Below are 17,818 nucleotides of genomic sequence, written 5' to 3' on the forward strand. Positions count from 1 at the left end.
TAGGAGGAGAAAACATGACCCAAAGTAAAATCATTTCATACAAGCATCATGGTACTTAACAGTATTGTCTGAGGGCCGGCTGTGGTAGCACACACCCTTTTATTTTTAAATTCTCGTAGTCAGTACGTGACACCTAGCCCATTATGTGCCAAGAGGAAGGAGAAAGACAACACTTACAGGCTCCAAAGTCTTTAATAAATCACCACATAAGGAGGGCGCTGACTGATCAGGGCTACAGGACAAGGGAGCCTCGTTTCTCTTGGCAGCCCCAAGCAGGGGGAGAAGCAGGGTTTACAAGCACAAAAACCACAAGCATTTGTTGCCACGTCACTGTTACATTTTTCATCAACCAGAACACAGAGATTAGGGACTTCCCTTGTGTATGTATTCCGTCATTGTCAACAGACACAAAATATAGGACTTTCAATCCAACCAATTGGATTCATTTGTTCTTTCTGTTGTTAGGAACAGCCATAATGTCTTAGAGAACTAACAGGCATAACAGACTGCTTCTACTGTATAAGGAGCAGGTATGTCAGCTATTGGAAGGTTCCCAGCTCCCCTAGAGCCTAGGAACTTGAACTGTGTTTCCCCCTACAGGTAAATGGAGTCTGAAGTCCAAATGGCAGTCCTTAGGCCAAGGTGCTTTTGCCTGCTCCCTTCAAGTAGGCAGAGACAGGTAGATCTCTGTGAGTGGGAGACTAGCCTGGTCTACATATCAAATTCCAGTATATCCAGGGCTACATACTGAAGACTCTGTCTCAGAAAACAATAACAACAAACAACAAAGAAAGAAAAATATTGTCATATACATTACTTTAAAGCATTACCAGACAAGAGTTTCCTTCTTAGTCTGCCTAGTTAGTCATCAAGTACTTGTATATTGTATGGAATATCTTCAATTTATACAGGATCCTAAGTAGATAAAATCCAGGATGGACACAGAAGAGCAAAAGTATCTTGTTTAACTCCTTGTCTCCCAAGTGCTGATACCATGTTATAGGAACCTGGCATTGAAAGGAATACATGACTCAAGCCTGACTTAAAGTCTCCGGATTACACCTAAACTAGGGATGGGAACCATGGCAAATTGTAAACTAGAGAATATATATCTTCATGAAAAAAAAATCCATAGAAATTATAGTAGGATATACTTAACACCAGATATTGAAAGCCCAGTGAAAATAATTCTGCCTCAGCCTCACCATTGAACTTATCAAGAAATCTGGGTAAGAACCTGTGCAGGTTTGTTAAATATTGGCTAAATGGAAGCTTCAGCGTAACCTGGGCTATTGTTAAGACCATGCCTAAAAAAAAAAAAAAAAGTCAAAATACAGAAAAAGTGCACAGAAAGAATAAACCTCCAACCTTCAGAGTGAGGCAGGCAAGCACAAGAGTTCATTTAGCCTGTGACTGTATTCAGCTTGGGTTATGTAGACCCCTTTTCATGTAGTAAAGCACTTAGCAACCTAGCCCTTTTACCTGTATATACTATGCTCACACAGACCTCTGAACAATGCACCCAACTACCTCCAAATGTCCTCAGAATGGCATCTGCATGAGGTTATTCATATACCTGATCTCTGAACAGTAAGATAAATACCTGTGCCCTTAACAATTAAATTTAGACTGGGCGGTGGTGGTTCACGCCTTTAATCCCAGCACTCTTGGAGGCAGAGCTAGGCTGATCTCTGTGAGTTCGAGGCCAGCTTGAGCTACCAAGTGAATTCCAGGAAAGGTGCAAAGCTACACAGAGAAACCCTGTCTTGAAAAACAATAAATAAACAAACAAACAAATAAATAAATAATTAAAATGTGGTCTGGCTTCATCTGATTTTTGAGTACATGTGCAGTAAAGGCAAAATTGTATCAAGAAGATTTTAGGGAAAAATCCCCTATTTACCTTATTATGTCTATTCATAATTTGGGCATACATATGATTAAAATCAGATGAATTATTGGAAAGGATATGTGCAGCATAAAAATGATTATGACCTAATCTGTCAATCAAAATGGAGAACTGCCTGTACTACACCTGTTAGCAATCATAAAAGGAAGCCACAAATCAGAGAGACCTTAGTTCCATCCCTCTGGTGGACTGCAGCTTTCCTGTAGGGCATTCTAGTCTTTTCTTTCTTTCTTTTTGTTTTTCCAGACAGGGTTTCTCTGTGTAGTTTTGGTGCCTGTCTCTGCCTCCCAAGTGCTGGGATTAAAGGTGTGTGCCGCTGCTGCCTGGCCTTCTAGTCTTTTCTATTGCTTTGCTTTGAGTAAAATCTCTTGGCTACTTTTGAACTTAGGTGAGTTATTATTTTCAGTTTTGGGGGAAATAGGGTGAAAACTGAGAAACACTGGACTCCGACCACCAGTCACAAGAGTGCTTAACTTGGTACAATTGGGATAGACTTGGGTCAGGAAGGGAGCCTTGTCTTCAGCTCTATTAGGAATATGTTATTTCCGTAGCAGACAGCAGATAATTCTTTATATCAATTTATATGCACTACCCCCCACTAGAGGTTGTTTTTGCTTTAGTTTTGAGACATTGCCTGGCTAAGATTGCCCTAACTGGCCTGGACTCACATGACTCAGGCCGGACTCCCACCTGCCTCACCTTCCAGATACTGGGATTATAGACTTGAACCACCATGTCCAAGTCAGTTTACTCCAGGCGGTGATGGCACATGCCTTTAATCCCAGCACTCGGGAGGCAGAGGCAGGCGGATCTCTGTGAGTTTGAGGCCAACCTGGGCTACCAAGTGAGTTCCAGGAAAGGCGCAAAGCTACACAGAGAAACCCTATCTCGAGAAAAAAAAAAAAAAATTCAGTTTACAACTACCTTGTATGTGTGAAATGTCAAGAAGAGATAGGAAGTGCTGGGAGCACTGCTAAGATGACACAGGAGGAACTCAGATGCCAGTTTCCTATGGTTTGAGACTGAACCTTGACTCACTGTCAGTATAAAATCAATACCTTCTCAGAGGAAATCTTCCCAAGCAAGTCTACTTGGTACAATGCAGTCACGTTTTCTTTTCTTGAACCAACATTGACATGTCCACTTCCGGTGTCATCGTTTGTTAGCAGCTCAACATTGTTCCACATGTTTTTGAGATTGTCTGTGAGGCAGCAACCACTCTCTTTCCTGGAACAAAACATAAACCGAATTATCTTTGTTCATAGAATTCAGTTCTTTGGGTAATGAAGTGTTAATCAAAGAACAAAAATTAGTATCACTATATTAAAACTTAACTTCGAACTGGACAGTGACAATGAATGAATGACTTTAATCCCAGCTCTCGGGAGGCAGAGGCAGACAGATCTCTGTGAGTTTGAGACCAGCCTGGTCTACAGAGCAAGATCCAGGACAGCCAGGCTAGTTACAGGCTGTCTCAAAAACAAAATAAAACAAAGGGGGGCTTAGGTTTCTGTTTGTATACTGGGGTGGAACTGAAGGTTAGGTGCATGGCAGACAAGTGCTCCAACCTGGCTACACCCTCTGGTTTCTACCTTCATCCAAAACGACACCTGAAACCCAGGCGAGACTTTAACACTCTCATTAACAAACACAATTCCTATCACCTGTGATCTGAATGGGACCGAAATATTAAGGTAGAAAATGTCCCCAGCTAACTGTTAAGATCTGAGGGAAGGAAGGTGCTAGAGATGGCTTATCAGTTCAAAGTGCTTGCTACTCCTCCAGAGGACCAAACCTCAGTGCCCAGCACTCACACCAGACTTGTTAACTCCAGCTCCAGGAGATCTGATGACCTCTTCTGCACAAACACACACATACACTTAAAAATAATAATAGTAGTCAGGCGGTGGTGGTGCACAACTTTAATCCCAGCACTCGGGAGGCAGAGGCAGGCAGACCTCTGTGAGTTCGAGGCCAGCCTGGGCTACCAAGTGAGCTCCAGGAAAAGGCGCAAAGCTACACAGAGAAACCCTGTCTCGAAAAAACATACATACATACATACATAAAATAAAAAATTTTAAGTCTATGAGCAGGGCAGTGGTGGCAAATGCCTTTAATCCCAGCACTTGGAGGCAGAGGCTGGCAGATCTGTGAGTTCGAGGCCAGCCTGGTCTACAAAGTGAGTTCCAGGACAGCCAGGACTACCCAGAGAAACCCTTTCTCAAAAAAAGTAAATAAAGTGGAAGACGGCGGGAAAGAGCTAAGTCTTCAAGACTGAACGTTCTACTTAGTGCATGGCAGCGAACTACGCGATCGGGTGATGAGCGCAGACTTTCGGCGTCACTGACGGGGGGAGGGGGAAGGAGCCAATACGATATCATGAACGAGATAAAACAATATCCGCCAACGCTCCGAGGACCAGCCATCTAGAGTCACCTCCCACCTTCCCCCACGCCGGCGGCTAGAGGGCGAAAAGCCCCGAAATGGGCCGAAGCCCCTTCCGTTTTCACCTGACAGCAGAGCGGTCGGTCCTTCTCACCTGCAGCTGAAGAAACTACAAGAGAACCACTTCTTCCTGACTCACACAACCGCTCCGACTCATTTTCGGTCCCATGCCCTAAATTGACTTGGAATTGGCGGGAGCAAACCGAGCCCAACCCCTTCTACGGCGGCCGGAGGAGGCCAAAATCCTCTCACACTCGAACTGGGGAAACCGCCCCGCCCTAGATCAAATTGAAGCCCCAGGCTTCCGCGGATTCAGTCCACGACGCAATCCTGGCCCCACCCACTTCACCGCCTTCACGCCACGCCCTCCGGACGTCTGGCCAATCACCATCTCGATCCGCGTTGTTATAGAAACTCTTATCACCACCCCTTTTTTCTCCCAGCAAGCTGCGCGCCGCGCCCGGGCCTCAGCCCTTTTTTTGTGCCATCCGGGTCTCTCGCGCCAGAGCGCTAGTCTGTGGCGAAGCTTCGGGGCGGCCGGTACTGTTGAGCGCGTCCAGCCGAGGCGCCGCCTTCGCGGCCGGGACTCAGAAACAATGGCGGTAGGTCCTAACTCGAGCTTGGAGCCGGGGCTGGGTGTTTTTGGTTCTTGACCCAGAGGGAACAGCTCTCGGGGGCTGTCGTCCGGGCTGGTGTGTGGACAAAATGGCGCCGCGGCCGCTGTCTGCGCTCGCCATCATGGCTCCCTGCTGCAGGGAGGGGGAGGTAAGGCGGTGTGCATGGGGGTGGGGAGCCGCAGGGAATGGCTCCCTGGCCCAGAACTTGCCCCATCGCTCCCCTCACCCCACATTTCTAAGGGAGCCCCCCGTTCCCCCCACCACCCGCGGGATTCATCCCGTTGGCCCCGGTCAGGGGTGTGCGTCGCGTCCCTGGAAAGTATCGGGTCAGAAAGGCCGTCCGCTCCAGGCTCGGGCTCTTAAGCGAGCCCCTGGGGAGATGATGGGGTGCTTTGCCCCCTTCTGCTTCGTGTTTGCGGTGTGGATCTTCCCCTCGGCTGGAGCTGGGGCTGTCTTCGAGGGTAGTAAGTCGTCCGGTTACCCGGCTGCGGTCCCTGGGACCTGTGCTTCGGAGCGACTCGTGTTCCCATTTCAAGCCTTTGGGAACCGCGCGGGACTTGTTTCTTTGAAGACCCCCCCCCCCCCTTTTCTTTTTGGTTTTCCGAGACAGGGTCTCTCTGTGTAGCTTTGCGCCTTTCCTGGATCTCACTCTGTAGACCAGGCTGGCCTCGAACTCAGATCCGCCTGCCTCTGCCTCCCGAGTGCTGGATTAAAGGCGTGCACCACCACCGCCCGGCAAAGAAGACCCCCCTTTCTTGACCCACATAAAAACCGTACCTAAGTGACCTCTTTGGACAGGAAGCCTGCCCTGGGTAGACTGTGCCCGTTTTCTAATGGATCGTGTTATCTAGTTCTAGAAAGAAGATGTTCTCGTGAGCGTTATGTATTAATCCCTTTTACGTGGATTGCTCTTCCTGATAACTGGGAATATTTGAAATTAGGGTGGTACGAGTGGTTCTTCTGCATCTCGCCACTCTCTTATGCCTAGTTGAATTTAAAATAATTTTTATGAGGTTTCCAGGAGTAGATCAGCTTTTTTTAAATTGTGGGAAGTAAGGAGTAGTATTGTTTTTGTGTTCCGTTATCTTACGTGAAAGGAATTGGAATACTTGTTTTCCGCAGTGTCCTCCCCATAAAGGCAGTCCCCCAGAGAACTGGCCTAGTAGTAAGTCTGCTGCTTACCTTCCTTTGCGCTGGGAAAGCATTTGTGGGCTCCGCTTCAGGTAGGGTTTTCAAGATGTAAATTGTAAGAGATGGGTGTCTTTCTCACAGGCCCAGCAACTACATAGAAGACATTTTGCAGGCAGTGTTTTTTAGGGATTTCTGCTAAACTGAAGTAATGCTGAGTAATTTTGCTAATAGGACTTTCAATCTCCCTTGTATTGTCAATATCCTTAGGAAAATAAAAGTTGTGTTTTGTCTGGGGCCATCTAATATTACATGTGTTTAGTGGTGTGGGTTTTGTTCTGTAGTGTGTTTTGCATGTGAAAGTGACAACTACTGTGTCACGAAGTGGTTCCTCTGTTACAGAATAAACATCAGTGGACTAAATGTTGTCTTTTTCTGTAGTTCTCAGTTCTCTATTGTTTCTCAGGGAAATGAACGCGTTTTACATGGCTGTGATCCTAACAACTGGAAGGCCGAAGCAGGAGCTTGAAAAGTTTGAGGGCAGCTGTGAACACATAGCAGGCATCGTCTCAAAGCTTCAGTGGGGAGTTGGTGCCTGTGATTTATGTTTGAAGTGCTTTTTTAGGTTGAGATAGTATATCTTAGGCCAATCTAAAATCATTTCTAAGGATAGTGAGATCAAGAATGAAAGAAAACATGTGTTGGATCACTGTCGCTCTTAATGGTGTAATAGAGCAACATGTAGCACTAGTGGGTAGCAAAGACAGATTGCAGTATTTTAGGGGCATCAGCTAGTGTTTCTGGTTGTTAGCTGTAAAGTAAGGTTGACCTTGATTCTGATGGATGAATGCCTTTCAGCACAAAATTACTCATGTCCTGGAAAAAGAGTATGGCTACTGGAATAAGAACCTCCCCTGTAGCTAGTTGCTTCTTTTTTGTTTCTTACTATTCCTATTGAGGTACAGGTGGTAGTTGAGCACATAATTTATGCATTTCACCTCCAATTATAAGTTTGTCCTTTTAATTATGTGTACTTAACTGCTGAGCCATCTTTCCAGCCCCCAAATCTGTCCTTTTTCAAAGTGTGTAGTTTTGTTATTGGAATCTGGTACCGGTTTTGACCCACTTTTATACCCAAGTAAAATAAAACACTTCCTTTATTTTGGTACTTATTTTCTGGACTAATCTTCCCAAGGGAAAAGTCAATCATGATTCTTGATGAAGACTGTAGTTATCTTCCCCCTGAAGGCCTAAGTCAGAGATTGGTAAATACTTGGTGAAAAGGAGCAGCTGGTGAATACTTTTGGTTTTATGGGTGATGTGCAATCTTTCACATTGCTTGCTTGCTTTACCAAGCTTTTTAAATACAAAAAATATATATATATTTTTTTTTTTTTTTTTTTCTGGGCTCAGTGACATGGGTCTTTAATCCCAGCAGAGGCAGGTATCCTGAGTTTGAGGCTAGCCTCATCTGCATGATGAATTCCAGGACTGTCAGGGCTACATAGAGAAATCTTGTCCCAGAAAGAAAAAAACAGAGCACGAGAGTTCTGCAGAAAAGTACTGTAGTTTGCCAGCTCCTGTCCTAAGGCATCTGTTCACTGGGTGAACAGGTGTATTTTCCTGTTATTTTCCTTCTCCAGTCAGATACACCGTTGCACTACATAGGGTTCAGATCTGTTTGTTTTCCAATGCCTCTTACCCAAATTCAAGCAAATGTTGGGTTTGGTGGCATGTATCTATAATTGCTGTTTCAGGGCTTGTCTTGCCTATGAAATGTTATCTCAAACGCAATTCAAGGGAACTTTCAGGTTTTAGTATATACTTGAAAATAAGATAGTTTTTATTATTCCAGCTTAAATCAGATCATCAGTTTCTTTAGTAACTGTTGTTCATTTGTGTGTGTTTGTGTCCTCCCACCCCTACCCCAAGATTGCTCTCTATAGCCCTGGCTGTCCTGGAACTAGCTCTGTAGACCAAGTTGGCCTCAAACTCAGAGGGGTCCACATGCCTCTGCCTCCCAAGTGTGTAGATGTAACCGTCTTGTTAAATAAGAAACACAGCCAATTGCAGAGTTAAAAGCCAAGAGGTCAGAGCAATAGCTGAGGGCTGAAAACCTTACCCTTCACTGCTGCTCTGTCTTTCCTTTCTGCTAGAGCCCAGCTAGCTCAGTTGGTAGAGCATGGGACTCTTAATCTCAGGGTCGTGGGTTCGAGCCCCACGTTGAGTGCCACAAGTGCTGGGATTAAAGGCATGCACTACCACCTCCGGCAGTACTTTTCTTTTTAATTCACATGTTCTAGCATTTCACTCATGAGTACTGCTAGACACCATTTGCACCCCTCTGCGGTAGTTCTGTGGTAAAATGTTATTTGGATGGCACAGTTCTCAGAAACAGGGCTGGTGGTGGTAGGAGATTTTTTCCCCCCCAGCGCTGGTGATTTAAGACAGATCCTCACACTTGAAGCAAGCCCTTCTACCACTGACCTACATCTTCTACCAGAAATAGCTTTAGTGAGGGGGATACAACTGAAATTCACATCTCAGACATTTATTTATGGCCTTCTGTGAACTGAAAAGTGACAAGAAACTGAACCTTAGGTGAATCAGGTCTCTAAAAATGTGTGTGCCGTTGTGTTTTTTGTTTTGGTTTTGTAAGTGCTGGGATTTAGCTCAGTGATAGAGAACTTGCCTGACAATAATGAAACCCTGGGTTTAATCCATAGCACTGCAAAGTAGAATTTATATTGTAATATTGCCTATAAAATGCTTTAACATGGAAACGGCTTGATGTTTCCATAGCCCAGTGCATAAATACGGAGAGGCAGAACATGTTTTGCTGTACCTCTGTGCCAAGGGGATATTTTCATTAAAGAAGGTTAATTAGGTTCTCAGGTAAGGTAATTTTCTGCTTATTCTTTAATAATCTAGAAATACTCCCTATGCTGCTTTAATATCTTATAGTTCTAAGTCCTATAAACCTTTTAACAGCTCATTCTAGATAGCTTTTTAATAATAATGAACAGCAATTTGATTACTGGCAAGTCAGCAGATTTAATTCACACATCTAAAGTTTTGTAGTTTCTTTAAATATTTACTAGAAATACCAAGAGCCAAGTCTTTTTATACCTGTTACTTTGCTATACATATCTACGTCCACTTGGAAATCAGCTATATATGGGTTTTGATTTTCTTTTCTGGTAAAACTCAACTGTCTTCATTCCTTGCCCTTTTAAAAACCAAGAGACATTGGAAATGCAATTGCAAACTTTGATTTTTTATTTTTAACTTTTAGGCCACTGATACAGAACGAGATGGACTAGCCCCAGAAAAGACATCCCCGGATAGAGAAAAGAAAAAAGAGCAATCAGATGTGTCTATTTCTCCTAGAACCTCAAAACATCACTATTCAAGGTCACGGTCAAGATCAAGAGAAAGAAAGCGAAAATCAGGTAAGGGGTTTAACGTACTGAAACGTTGTCTAGATAGTGGTATATTCTGAATTTACTTAACACACTTTAACTTCGTACTTTTAAACTATGTGTTGTAGTACCTACATGGGGAGGTTTTTGTTTTTGTTTTTCTTCCAGCACTAAGGCTAGAACCCAGTACTCTGCCGAGTAGTCCCTACCATTTCATCACACCCCAAGCCCTACAGTGCTACAAGGACAGAATGGATTACATAGTAGTCCCAGGCTAACCTAAGCTGAATAGTGAGACAGTGTCTCAAGTAACTAGCATTAAAGACAAACATTTTGCTATTTAAAGAAAGCAGGCTGGGGTGACTTTAGTGTGGAGTGCCTAGCTTACATAAGAACCTTGTAATCAGATGTTTCCTGTCCCGATCTCCTGGTCCCAAATAACCAACTCAGGCTGACTATTACTACTTAAAAATGCTCAGCCAATATCTCAGGCCTGTTACTAGCTAACTCTTACATTTAAATTAACCCATGTTTCTATTTATGCTTTACCATGTGATTCATGGCCTTTTTTGTTTTGGTTTTGGATTTTTGGGACAGGTTTCTTTGTGTAACAGGCTTGACTGTCCTGGAACTCACTCTATAGACCAGGCTAACCTTACAGAAATCTGCCTGCCTCTACCTCCCGCATGCTGGGATTAAAGGAGTGCGCCACCACTGCACAGCTTGTTACCTCATTTTTTTCATACAACTCATGACTGCCCTGACTGCCCATCTCTCCCAACATTCTCCCTGTGTCAGGCTGTCTTGCCCAGTCTCTTCTGCCCTGCTATTGGCCAATCATCTTTATTAACAATGAGCATAATACACAACAGAGCCTAACATTGCAAAGTAAATGAATAGAGTGAGAAACAGAAGAGCAGTTAGTTTAAGAGTTGTAACTAGAGATGGGCAGTGGTGGTGCACACCTGTAATCCCAGCACTCAGGAGGCAGAGGCAGGCGGATCTCTGTGAGCTCGAGGCCAACCTGGTCTACAAAGTGAGTTCCAGGACAGCCAGGGCTACACAGAGAAACCCTACCTCAAGAAACCAAAAAAAAAAAAGTTGTAACTAGAGCTTAGTCATCTGTTACTTGTATATATAGATAATTCTCAACAAGAATTTTTTTTCAGTATGTTTAAATCTATTGGGCATTGTGATCGCATTTAGAGTGAACATTTTCAAGATTGATATGACATTGCAGGATGATAAAAATTAAAATTCATTCTGGGCTACATAAAAACCCTGCCTCAAAAAAAAAGAATAAGAAAAAGGAAATTTTTAGCTAACATCCTTTTAACTAAAAATCATGTCAAAACCCAGACTAACCCTCCTTTGTGCTGGGATTGTGTGTGCTCAGCCCAAATCTTTTTTAATTTTTTTGTTTTGGGAGTTTTTATGTACACACATACATGTCCATGTATATATATGGATGTTTATTTAGTATGTGTGTGGTATGTTGTGTGTGAGAGATCTGTGAAGGCCAGGAGCTGACATCCAGTGAGATGGCTTAGTGTGGTAAGAGCACTTATGTGTAAGCCTGACAACCTAAGTTCAGCCCTCAGAACCCCACATAAAGGTGAAAGGAGGGAACCAGCTCCTGACCTGTACACATGGACACATAAGCAATAATAAACTGGCCAGGTCTGGTCTGCAGGGTGAACGCCAGTCCCTGCCCAGCAGGGTAACAAAGCCATTTTATTTCAAGGTAGGGGGAGGGAGGAGTGACTAAAAGAAAACGTTAACACAGCCCTCACTAGAAATTTCGGAAGTAGTGGTTTTGATTGTCGTCCTCCCCCCTTTTTTTTTTTTTTTTAATTCAAACCTGGACCTTGTGAAAGTCCTGTACTACTGACTTTCTTTATTGTTACATCATTATAATTTATGTTTAAGATGTTTGTGTATGTTTATGTTATTTTTGGCTTTTGTGTGTGTTCACAGATAATGAAGGAAGAAAACACAGGAGCCGGAGCAGAAGCAAAGAGGTAATTAACACTTTAGTGAATAGGTACTTTAAAATTCTTGTAAAGTGTCTGGTAGAAATGTTTGTGTGACTATTTGCCATTGTCAAGGTAAGTACCAAAACTTGAAATTTAAAAGGTTGATTGGGTTTTTAAATAAGCATGATTTGGATTCATCATTTTCAAGAAGATAGTTGTGTATATAAAAAGTGCCTTCAAAAGCTATTAACTTTTATTATATTGTGAAAATATTCACAATAAAAATATCATATGAAGAATAAGCTGGATTTTTAGGCCTGTGATACAGAGCTTCCATTAATCTGAGGTCCCAGGTCTCCTTATCCTTGACAACTGCTCAAGACATTTAAGTGTCAGTCATCTTTATCATTATCCTATTTATGGGCTACTTTTTTTCTTCATTGAAAGTACTGAGTTTCCTTTCTTTTCTTTAGTAAAGCTAGTCCAGTAGTCAGCCTTATGCTGTTGCAATAAAAATGTGAGGGCCAGTTGGAGAGGTGACATTTCAGTACAGCCTTAGGAACAACAAAGGCAGCAGCGTACTGCGTAGGAGTTAACTTGCCTCCCCCGCCTAAGATGAGGACTGAGCTACCCAGAAGAGGATCAGCAGTGTGAAAGGGAAGAGAGCCTCGGGGCTGGGCAAGGGACTCCGAAATCCAGTATGGGCAGGGACTTCACCTCTTCCCTAATGGAAGCTCTGTTAAGTTTTTAATTTAGGAGAGTTTTTGTGAAAATGACTATTTTGTTTAGCTCACATGATAACATTTCTATAATAAATCATACTCAGCGTGCTAATGCGCGAAGAGACTGAACTGAAGACGCTGCAGACTCAGATAGCAAAATAATAAGCCTACTTCATGATAAGGTAACTATTAGTCATTCAAACTCCTATTTCCCTTAAATATATCTTAAATCAGTTAAGGGTTTTAATGTTTTATGAATTAATAGTAATGTGATGTTTGAAAACGGGTTTAAACTCTTAAAGTTTCTGGAAATTGAACCATTTGTAGCATTTCTAGTCTGCCAATATATGGCAGAGTTGAGAAAGTTGTAAGGTCATAGAGAACTGGTCATGAAACTAAGGTTTAGCTTGTGTCTCCAGGTCTCTTGTTAATCTGCAAGATAAAAAATCACTATCTATGATCATTTTCTGATGTATCATTGTGCATGTTCCTAAATGATTGACTCCACTTTTTTGTTTTGTTTCGTGTTTTGCCTCTGTATTTAAAGTTAACCTCTAGTCAAAAGCAATATGCTATGGCCTATTTTGGGAAATATCTGTGTTGTGTTACAGTGGAGAAATGGTAGCCTGAGCAGCAAAGGCTGGGTCCCTGGCCCAGTTGAGTTACTGTGCAGCTTTGTGTTTTCACCTCTTGTTTATATGAAATAGGAAAACAGTTTAGAGGATCTGAGTTTCTCTTAGATTTAAGTTTAACAGCTCTGAGTTGTGGGGGATTTAAGCTTTAAATACAAGTTATAAATACATAATTCCATATTTGACATTTGAGTGGTAAAGTTGAGATTTGAACATACACTTAAGTTCAAAGTATATATTTTATGATGACATAGGAATTGTTATCCCTGGTTTACTTTTTTTTGCTTCTTAATTAAAAATGGTAGTTGCTGTTTTCAACCATAGGTTCAGAAAATATAATAGAGCTGTAAGCCTGTTGGGTATGATGCAGGCTGATAAGTGATTGTTCCATGGTTTATAGACATTGAAAGATAAGGTCTTTTTGGAGAAAATGTGGCAAGAAATGAGGTTAATTAAGGGGGACATTGCTATTCTGCATAATTTGAAATAGCACTAAGTATTAACTTTTTGTTAGACTTTGCTGCTCTCTTTGAAGTGCATTTTGTGAAGCATTGCTTTGTGTTTTTACCTATTACCTACCTCCTTTTTTGTTTCTTTTTTCTATTACTGGGGATTAAACCTTGGACTTTATGCATGCTAGTGAAACACTGCTACTGAGGTACATCCCTCAGTTCCATTATTTTTATTTGTTTGTTTTGTTGTTGGGGGGTAGTTTTGTTTTGTTTTGAGACAAGGTTTTTCTCTGTATCCCTGGTTGTCCTGGAACCAGGCTGGCTTCAAACTCAGGTATTCCCCTGCCTCTGTTTCCCTAGTGCTAGGATTAAAGGTGTGTGCCACTACACCTGGCCCTATTTTTTAAACTTAGTAGTGTGTCCTTTGGATTTAGAAGGGGATTTGTTTAATTTTTTAAGAAGATTGAGGATTCCACTTGAACCATGGCTTTCAGTATCTTATTTTTTTTAAGTCATTATTTTTAAAATACTTAGGGAACAAACTGCAATTTTGTATCTTAATCAGAAAATTATAATTACATATCATATGCAACATTTAGGTGATATGAAACTAGATGATTTTATTTGCCACACATTCCTAAGGTTACTAATGTTGCATCACAACATTTTTGTTTACTGATACCCATACTAACTCTTTTTGTTGCACTATTTTCCTGAAAGAACGAACTTCTTGTTAAAACAGGCAAGAAGACATGAATCCAAAGATAAGTCCTCTAAGAGACATAAGTCTGAGGAGCACAATGACAAAGAACATTCTTCTGACAAAGGAAGAGAGCGATTAAATTCATCTGAAAATGGTGAGGACAGACATAAACGCAAAGAAAGGAAGTCATCGCGAGGCAGAAGTCACTCAAGATCTAGGTCTCGTGAAAGGTAACTAGTTTGGGTGGTGTACCTTGGTGCCTTCCAGTACCTTTAACTTATAGGTTATTCTTAGCATTGCACACATAATCTTAAATATGATATTAGTCATTTCTCACTACCTTAATGTAGTTTTTTTACCAGCTTATAGCTAAAGGCTTTTAGAATATATTTCAGTAGTAGGGAACTATCATGTCCAAAGTCCTGGGAATCAGTCCTCAGCACTTTAAGAAAAACCACCTGGGGATTTCTCATAAATCCAAAAGTGGCTCCAAAGCCACATTTAATTAGTGGCTATATGACCTTTAACCTTTTTACTTGTATTGAAAAGATTACATTGTGGGAACTGGAGAGAGAGCTCAAGCGGTTAAGAGCTCTGGCTGCTCTTCCAAAGGACCAGGGTTCAATTCCCAGCACCCACATGGCAGCTCACAACTGTAACTCCAGTTCCAGGGGATCTGACACCCTCATACAGCCATACATGCAGGCAAAACCTAATGTACATTAAATAAGTCTTTTTTTTTTTTTTTTTTTTTTAAGAAAGACATGGTTGCATTGTTAAACTTTATTAAGGCAAAGATTATAGGATTGGTGTAAAATTTGTTACCTCTTTAACTTCTGTTCTGCATATTTGTGTTTGGTTTGGTTTTGGGGATTAGTGGTGTCCGCATAGAGTTTTCTCTGTGTAACAGTCCTTGGCTGTCCTGGCATCTGCTTTGTAGACCAGGATAATCTCAAACTCACAGAGATCCACATACCTCTGCCTCCCGAGTGCTGGGATTAGAGGTGTGTACCCCCACTGCTTAGCTTTTGTATATTTTTAAAAAGAGACTTATTACTTTTTGATTCTGTTACTTTTTTGGTTTTTTGAGACAAGGTTTCTCTGTGTAGTTTTGGTGCCTGTCCTGGATCTTGCTCTGTAGATCAGGCTGGCCTCGAACTCAGAGATCCACCTAGCTCTGCCTCCCGTGTGCTGGGATTATAGGCGTGAGCCACCACCACCCGGCTTACTTTTTCACTCTGTAACTGTCCCAAGACTCACTATGAACCTTAGGTTGGCTGCAAACTTCTGGCTGTCCTCTTAGCTCAATCAAACTAGCATTAAAAGTATGCTCTACCACTAGGCAGGCTTAAAGCTTGCAGTTGTCCCAGTGTTCCTGTACAGTGGGGTTGTAGACATATAAGCAACACCACACTAAGCTAGTTAAGTTGTTTTGATGTGCTTGACACTTGTTACTACTGCCCAAAAAAAAAAAAAGTTGAGTGTTATCAAACAACATTGCATTATAATTCCAGCACTCATGAGGCAGAGACAGGTGGGTCTCTGAATTTGAAGTCATCCTGTTCTACACAGTGAGTTCCAGGACAGGCTCCAAAGCTACAGAGAAACCTTGTCTTTTAAAAAAAAAAAAAAAAAAAAAGGAAGAAAGAAGAAAACAAAACAAAAAACAGGTTTTGGAAGATGGAGTTGTTATTCAAATATGTAGGTTGTTGTTTTAATGTCTGTGGGTGTTTTGCCTTCGTGTATGTGTGTACCACATTGTGAATGGCACCTATGGAGGCCAGAAGAGCATTGAATTCCCTCTAACTGGACTTATTTATGCAGAGTGAATGTCAGGAATCCTCTGGAAGAAAACTGAGCCATTTTCCTGGCTCCGGGATGGGGGTTTATTAGTGTGTATGTTTGGGGTTGTTTTTTTGTTTTGTTTGTTTTTAAGAAACCAGTGTTTAAATAGTTACATTCAGTGAGGATTGGGCAATAATTTGTGTGATAGCAAATATTTTGGTATGTTTCTCTCTGTAGTTTTGGTGCCTGTCCTGGATCTCACTCTGTAGGCCAGGATAGCCTTGAGCTCACAGAGACCTGCCTAGCTCTGCCCCTCCCAAGTGAGGTCTAACAACAGAAGTTTCCAAAGTACACATAGAAACCCTGTCTCAAAAAAACAAAATCAAAGCCAGGCGGTGGTGGCGCGTGCCTTTAATCCCAGCACTCTGGGAGGCAGAGCCAGACAGATCTCTGTGAGTTCGAGGCCAGCCTGGTCTACCAAATGAGTTCCAGGACAGCCAAGAATACACAGAGAAACCTTGTATCAAAATATTTACTCCCCTCCACAAAAGTTGTTTCTAATGTCTCAGTTTCTGCTGATAAGACTGCAAAGGGATAATGAGCAAGTAGCATACAACGGACTTGTTATAAGGCACTTTATTAATATAAAAGTGCTCACATCCCTTTAATGTGATAACCTATTTCCTGAATAACATGGACTAACAAATTCTGCACATCAATTCTGCCTTATAATAGAAAAACTATTATTTTAATAAATTTGCTCCATTCTCCTTCCCTTTAAATTCCTGCACACTATAGTATTGCTTATACCCTAAAACAGTTGCTGTAAAAAAGCATTTATAGCCAGTGTTTTTTAATTGTAACATCAACACTACATACAACAGACTCAAACAAGAACACCAGGTAACTTAAAATTAACACCAGTTTTGAGAAAACCATTTTTATTATCACTGCCCAGCGTATGTGTGCAGATTATGTACCAAATGGCCAGATCTTCTAAAGAACATCTACTCAACATTTCTTTCATGTTTCAAGAGATGAAAATAACTGTACAAGGTTAAGTACAAAAGTACACAAGACAGCGGACACGAGAAAATCTATGCATGAGATTTTATCCCACCCGAAGCTTTAATATATTTGAAAAGTAGAATTCATGAACTAAAAAATATTGTCCTTCTATAGTCCTGTCAAGTTTAATGGAAGTGGGTTTAACCTGATTACAACACTAACACCAGTATCACTGATCTGATATTTACAAAAAAATCGTATTTTTCAATAAATTAAAGTCAATGCAACACCCATGCAAGCTAGAATCCTAGCTGTTTGGTGAACAAGGACCTGACATCAGAACAAGTCTATAAAGTCCCAAGTTGATATTTTTCAAACTGTATCCATTCCACGCATTGAAGATGTGAAACCCAAGCCCATTCCTCTTTGAGTGTGGGTTTGTGATCTTGCCATTTCATACTGAGCATCAAGATTTCGAAAAACTTCTTCTTGTTGCTTCAAAGTCTTGTAACTTTCTTCGTCAACCGAGCTACAGCCAGCTTCATCTTCACTCTAAATATCATACAAACATTTATTTTTTAACTTTATTATTGTGTGCATCGTTGTACTATCTGCATGTTTGTTGGTACTCCATGTGCGTGCAACGTTTGCACAGACTAGAAAAGTGATGGTTCCCCTAGGACTGGAGTTACCAACAGTTGTGAACTGCCATGTGGGTGCTAAGAATCAAACATGGGTTCTCTTGAAGAACAAGTGCTTTTAACAGCTGAGCCATCTCTCCAGCCCCAGATATAAAATAGTAACCTTGAGAGTAAGTTATTAAAATACATGCAAAGACATGTTCTATGTATGGAACATAGCATGGTGACAATAATTTCCTGTTAGAGGTGTGGTCAAGAATAGTACAAAGACTTAAGCATATAAATATAGAGTGAAATAGGGACACACATGTTTCAGGGATAGACGTGTTAGCCATGCAGGCACTGTGGGGGTGGTTGGGCCGGCTTGTGACGGAGGAA

General features: G+C 41.7%; 3 protein-coding genes across 3 annotated transcripts in view; 1 reads left to right on the forward strand and 2 right to left on the reverse strand.

Annotated features, from left to right (window-relative positions):
• The window catches only part of Kntc1 (kinetochore associated 1), a 76,392-nt gene extending 71,883 nt beyond the window's left edge, over positions 1–4,509 (reverse strand). The window contains exons 1-2 of the mRNA XM_036171531.1: positions 4,449–4,509; positions 2,968–3,136 (exon numbers count right to left, since the gene is read on the reverse strand). Of these exons, the coding sequence (XP_036027424.1) occupies positions 2,968–3,096 (129 nt within the window). The 5' untranslated portion in view covers positions 3,097–3,136; positions 4,449–4,509. The remainder of the gene's footprint in view (positions 1–2,967; positions 3,137–4,448) is intronic.
• Positions 4,393–12,373, forward strand: LOC118572195 (arginine/serine-rich coiled-coil protein 2-like). The gene is made up of 5 exons (XM_036171643.1): positions 4,393–4,437; positions 4,798–4,956; positions 9,395–9,551; positions 11,499–11,542; positions 12,324–12,373. The coding sequence occupies exons 1-5, from the start codon at positions 4,393–4,395 to the stop codon at positions 12,345–12,347; spliced, it is 429 nt and encodes a 142-aa protein (XP_036027536.1). The 3' UTR covers positions 12,348–12,373.
• Positions 12,374–16,627: 4,254 nt separating this feature from the next.
• Positions 16,628–17,818, reverse strand: part of LOC118572196 (arginine/serine-rich coiled-coil protein 2-like) — a 7,785-nt gene continuing 6,594 nt past the window's right edge. The window contains exon 4 of the mRNA XM_036171644.1: positions 16,628–17,351. Coding sequence (XP_036027537.1) covers positions 17,172–17,351 — 180 coding nt within the window. The 3' untranslated portion in view covers positions 16,628–17,171. The remainder of the gene's footprint in view (positions 17,352–17,818) is intronic.

Source organism: Onychomys torridus, chromosome 22 (assembly GCF_903995425.1).
Source record: "Onychomys torridus chromosome 22, mOncTor1.1, whole genome shotgun sequence".
Lineage (NCBI taxonomy): Eukaryota > Metazoa > Chordata > Mammalia > Rodentia > Cricetidae > Onychomys > Onychomys torridus.

Excerpts from the sequence above, each read along its gene's own strand:
- LOC118572195 (XM_036171643.1), top strand. The coding sequence starts at position 4,393 with ATGGGCCGAAGCCCCTTCCGTTTTCACCTGACAGCAGAGCGGTCG. Across the intron at positions 4,957-9,394 it reads GGGACTCAGAAACAATGGCG|GCCACTGATACAGAACGAGA; the intron begins GTAGGTCCTAAC and ends TTTAACTTTTAG. Across the intron at positions 9,552-11,498 it reads AGAAAGAAAGCGAAAATCAG|ATAATGAAGGAAGAAAACAC; the intron begins GTAAGGGGTTTA and ends GTGTGTTCACAG.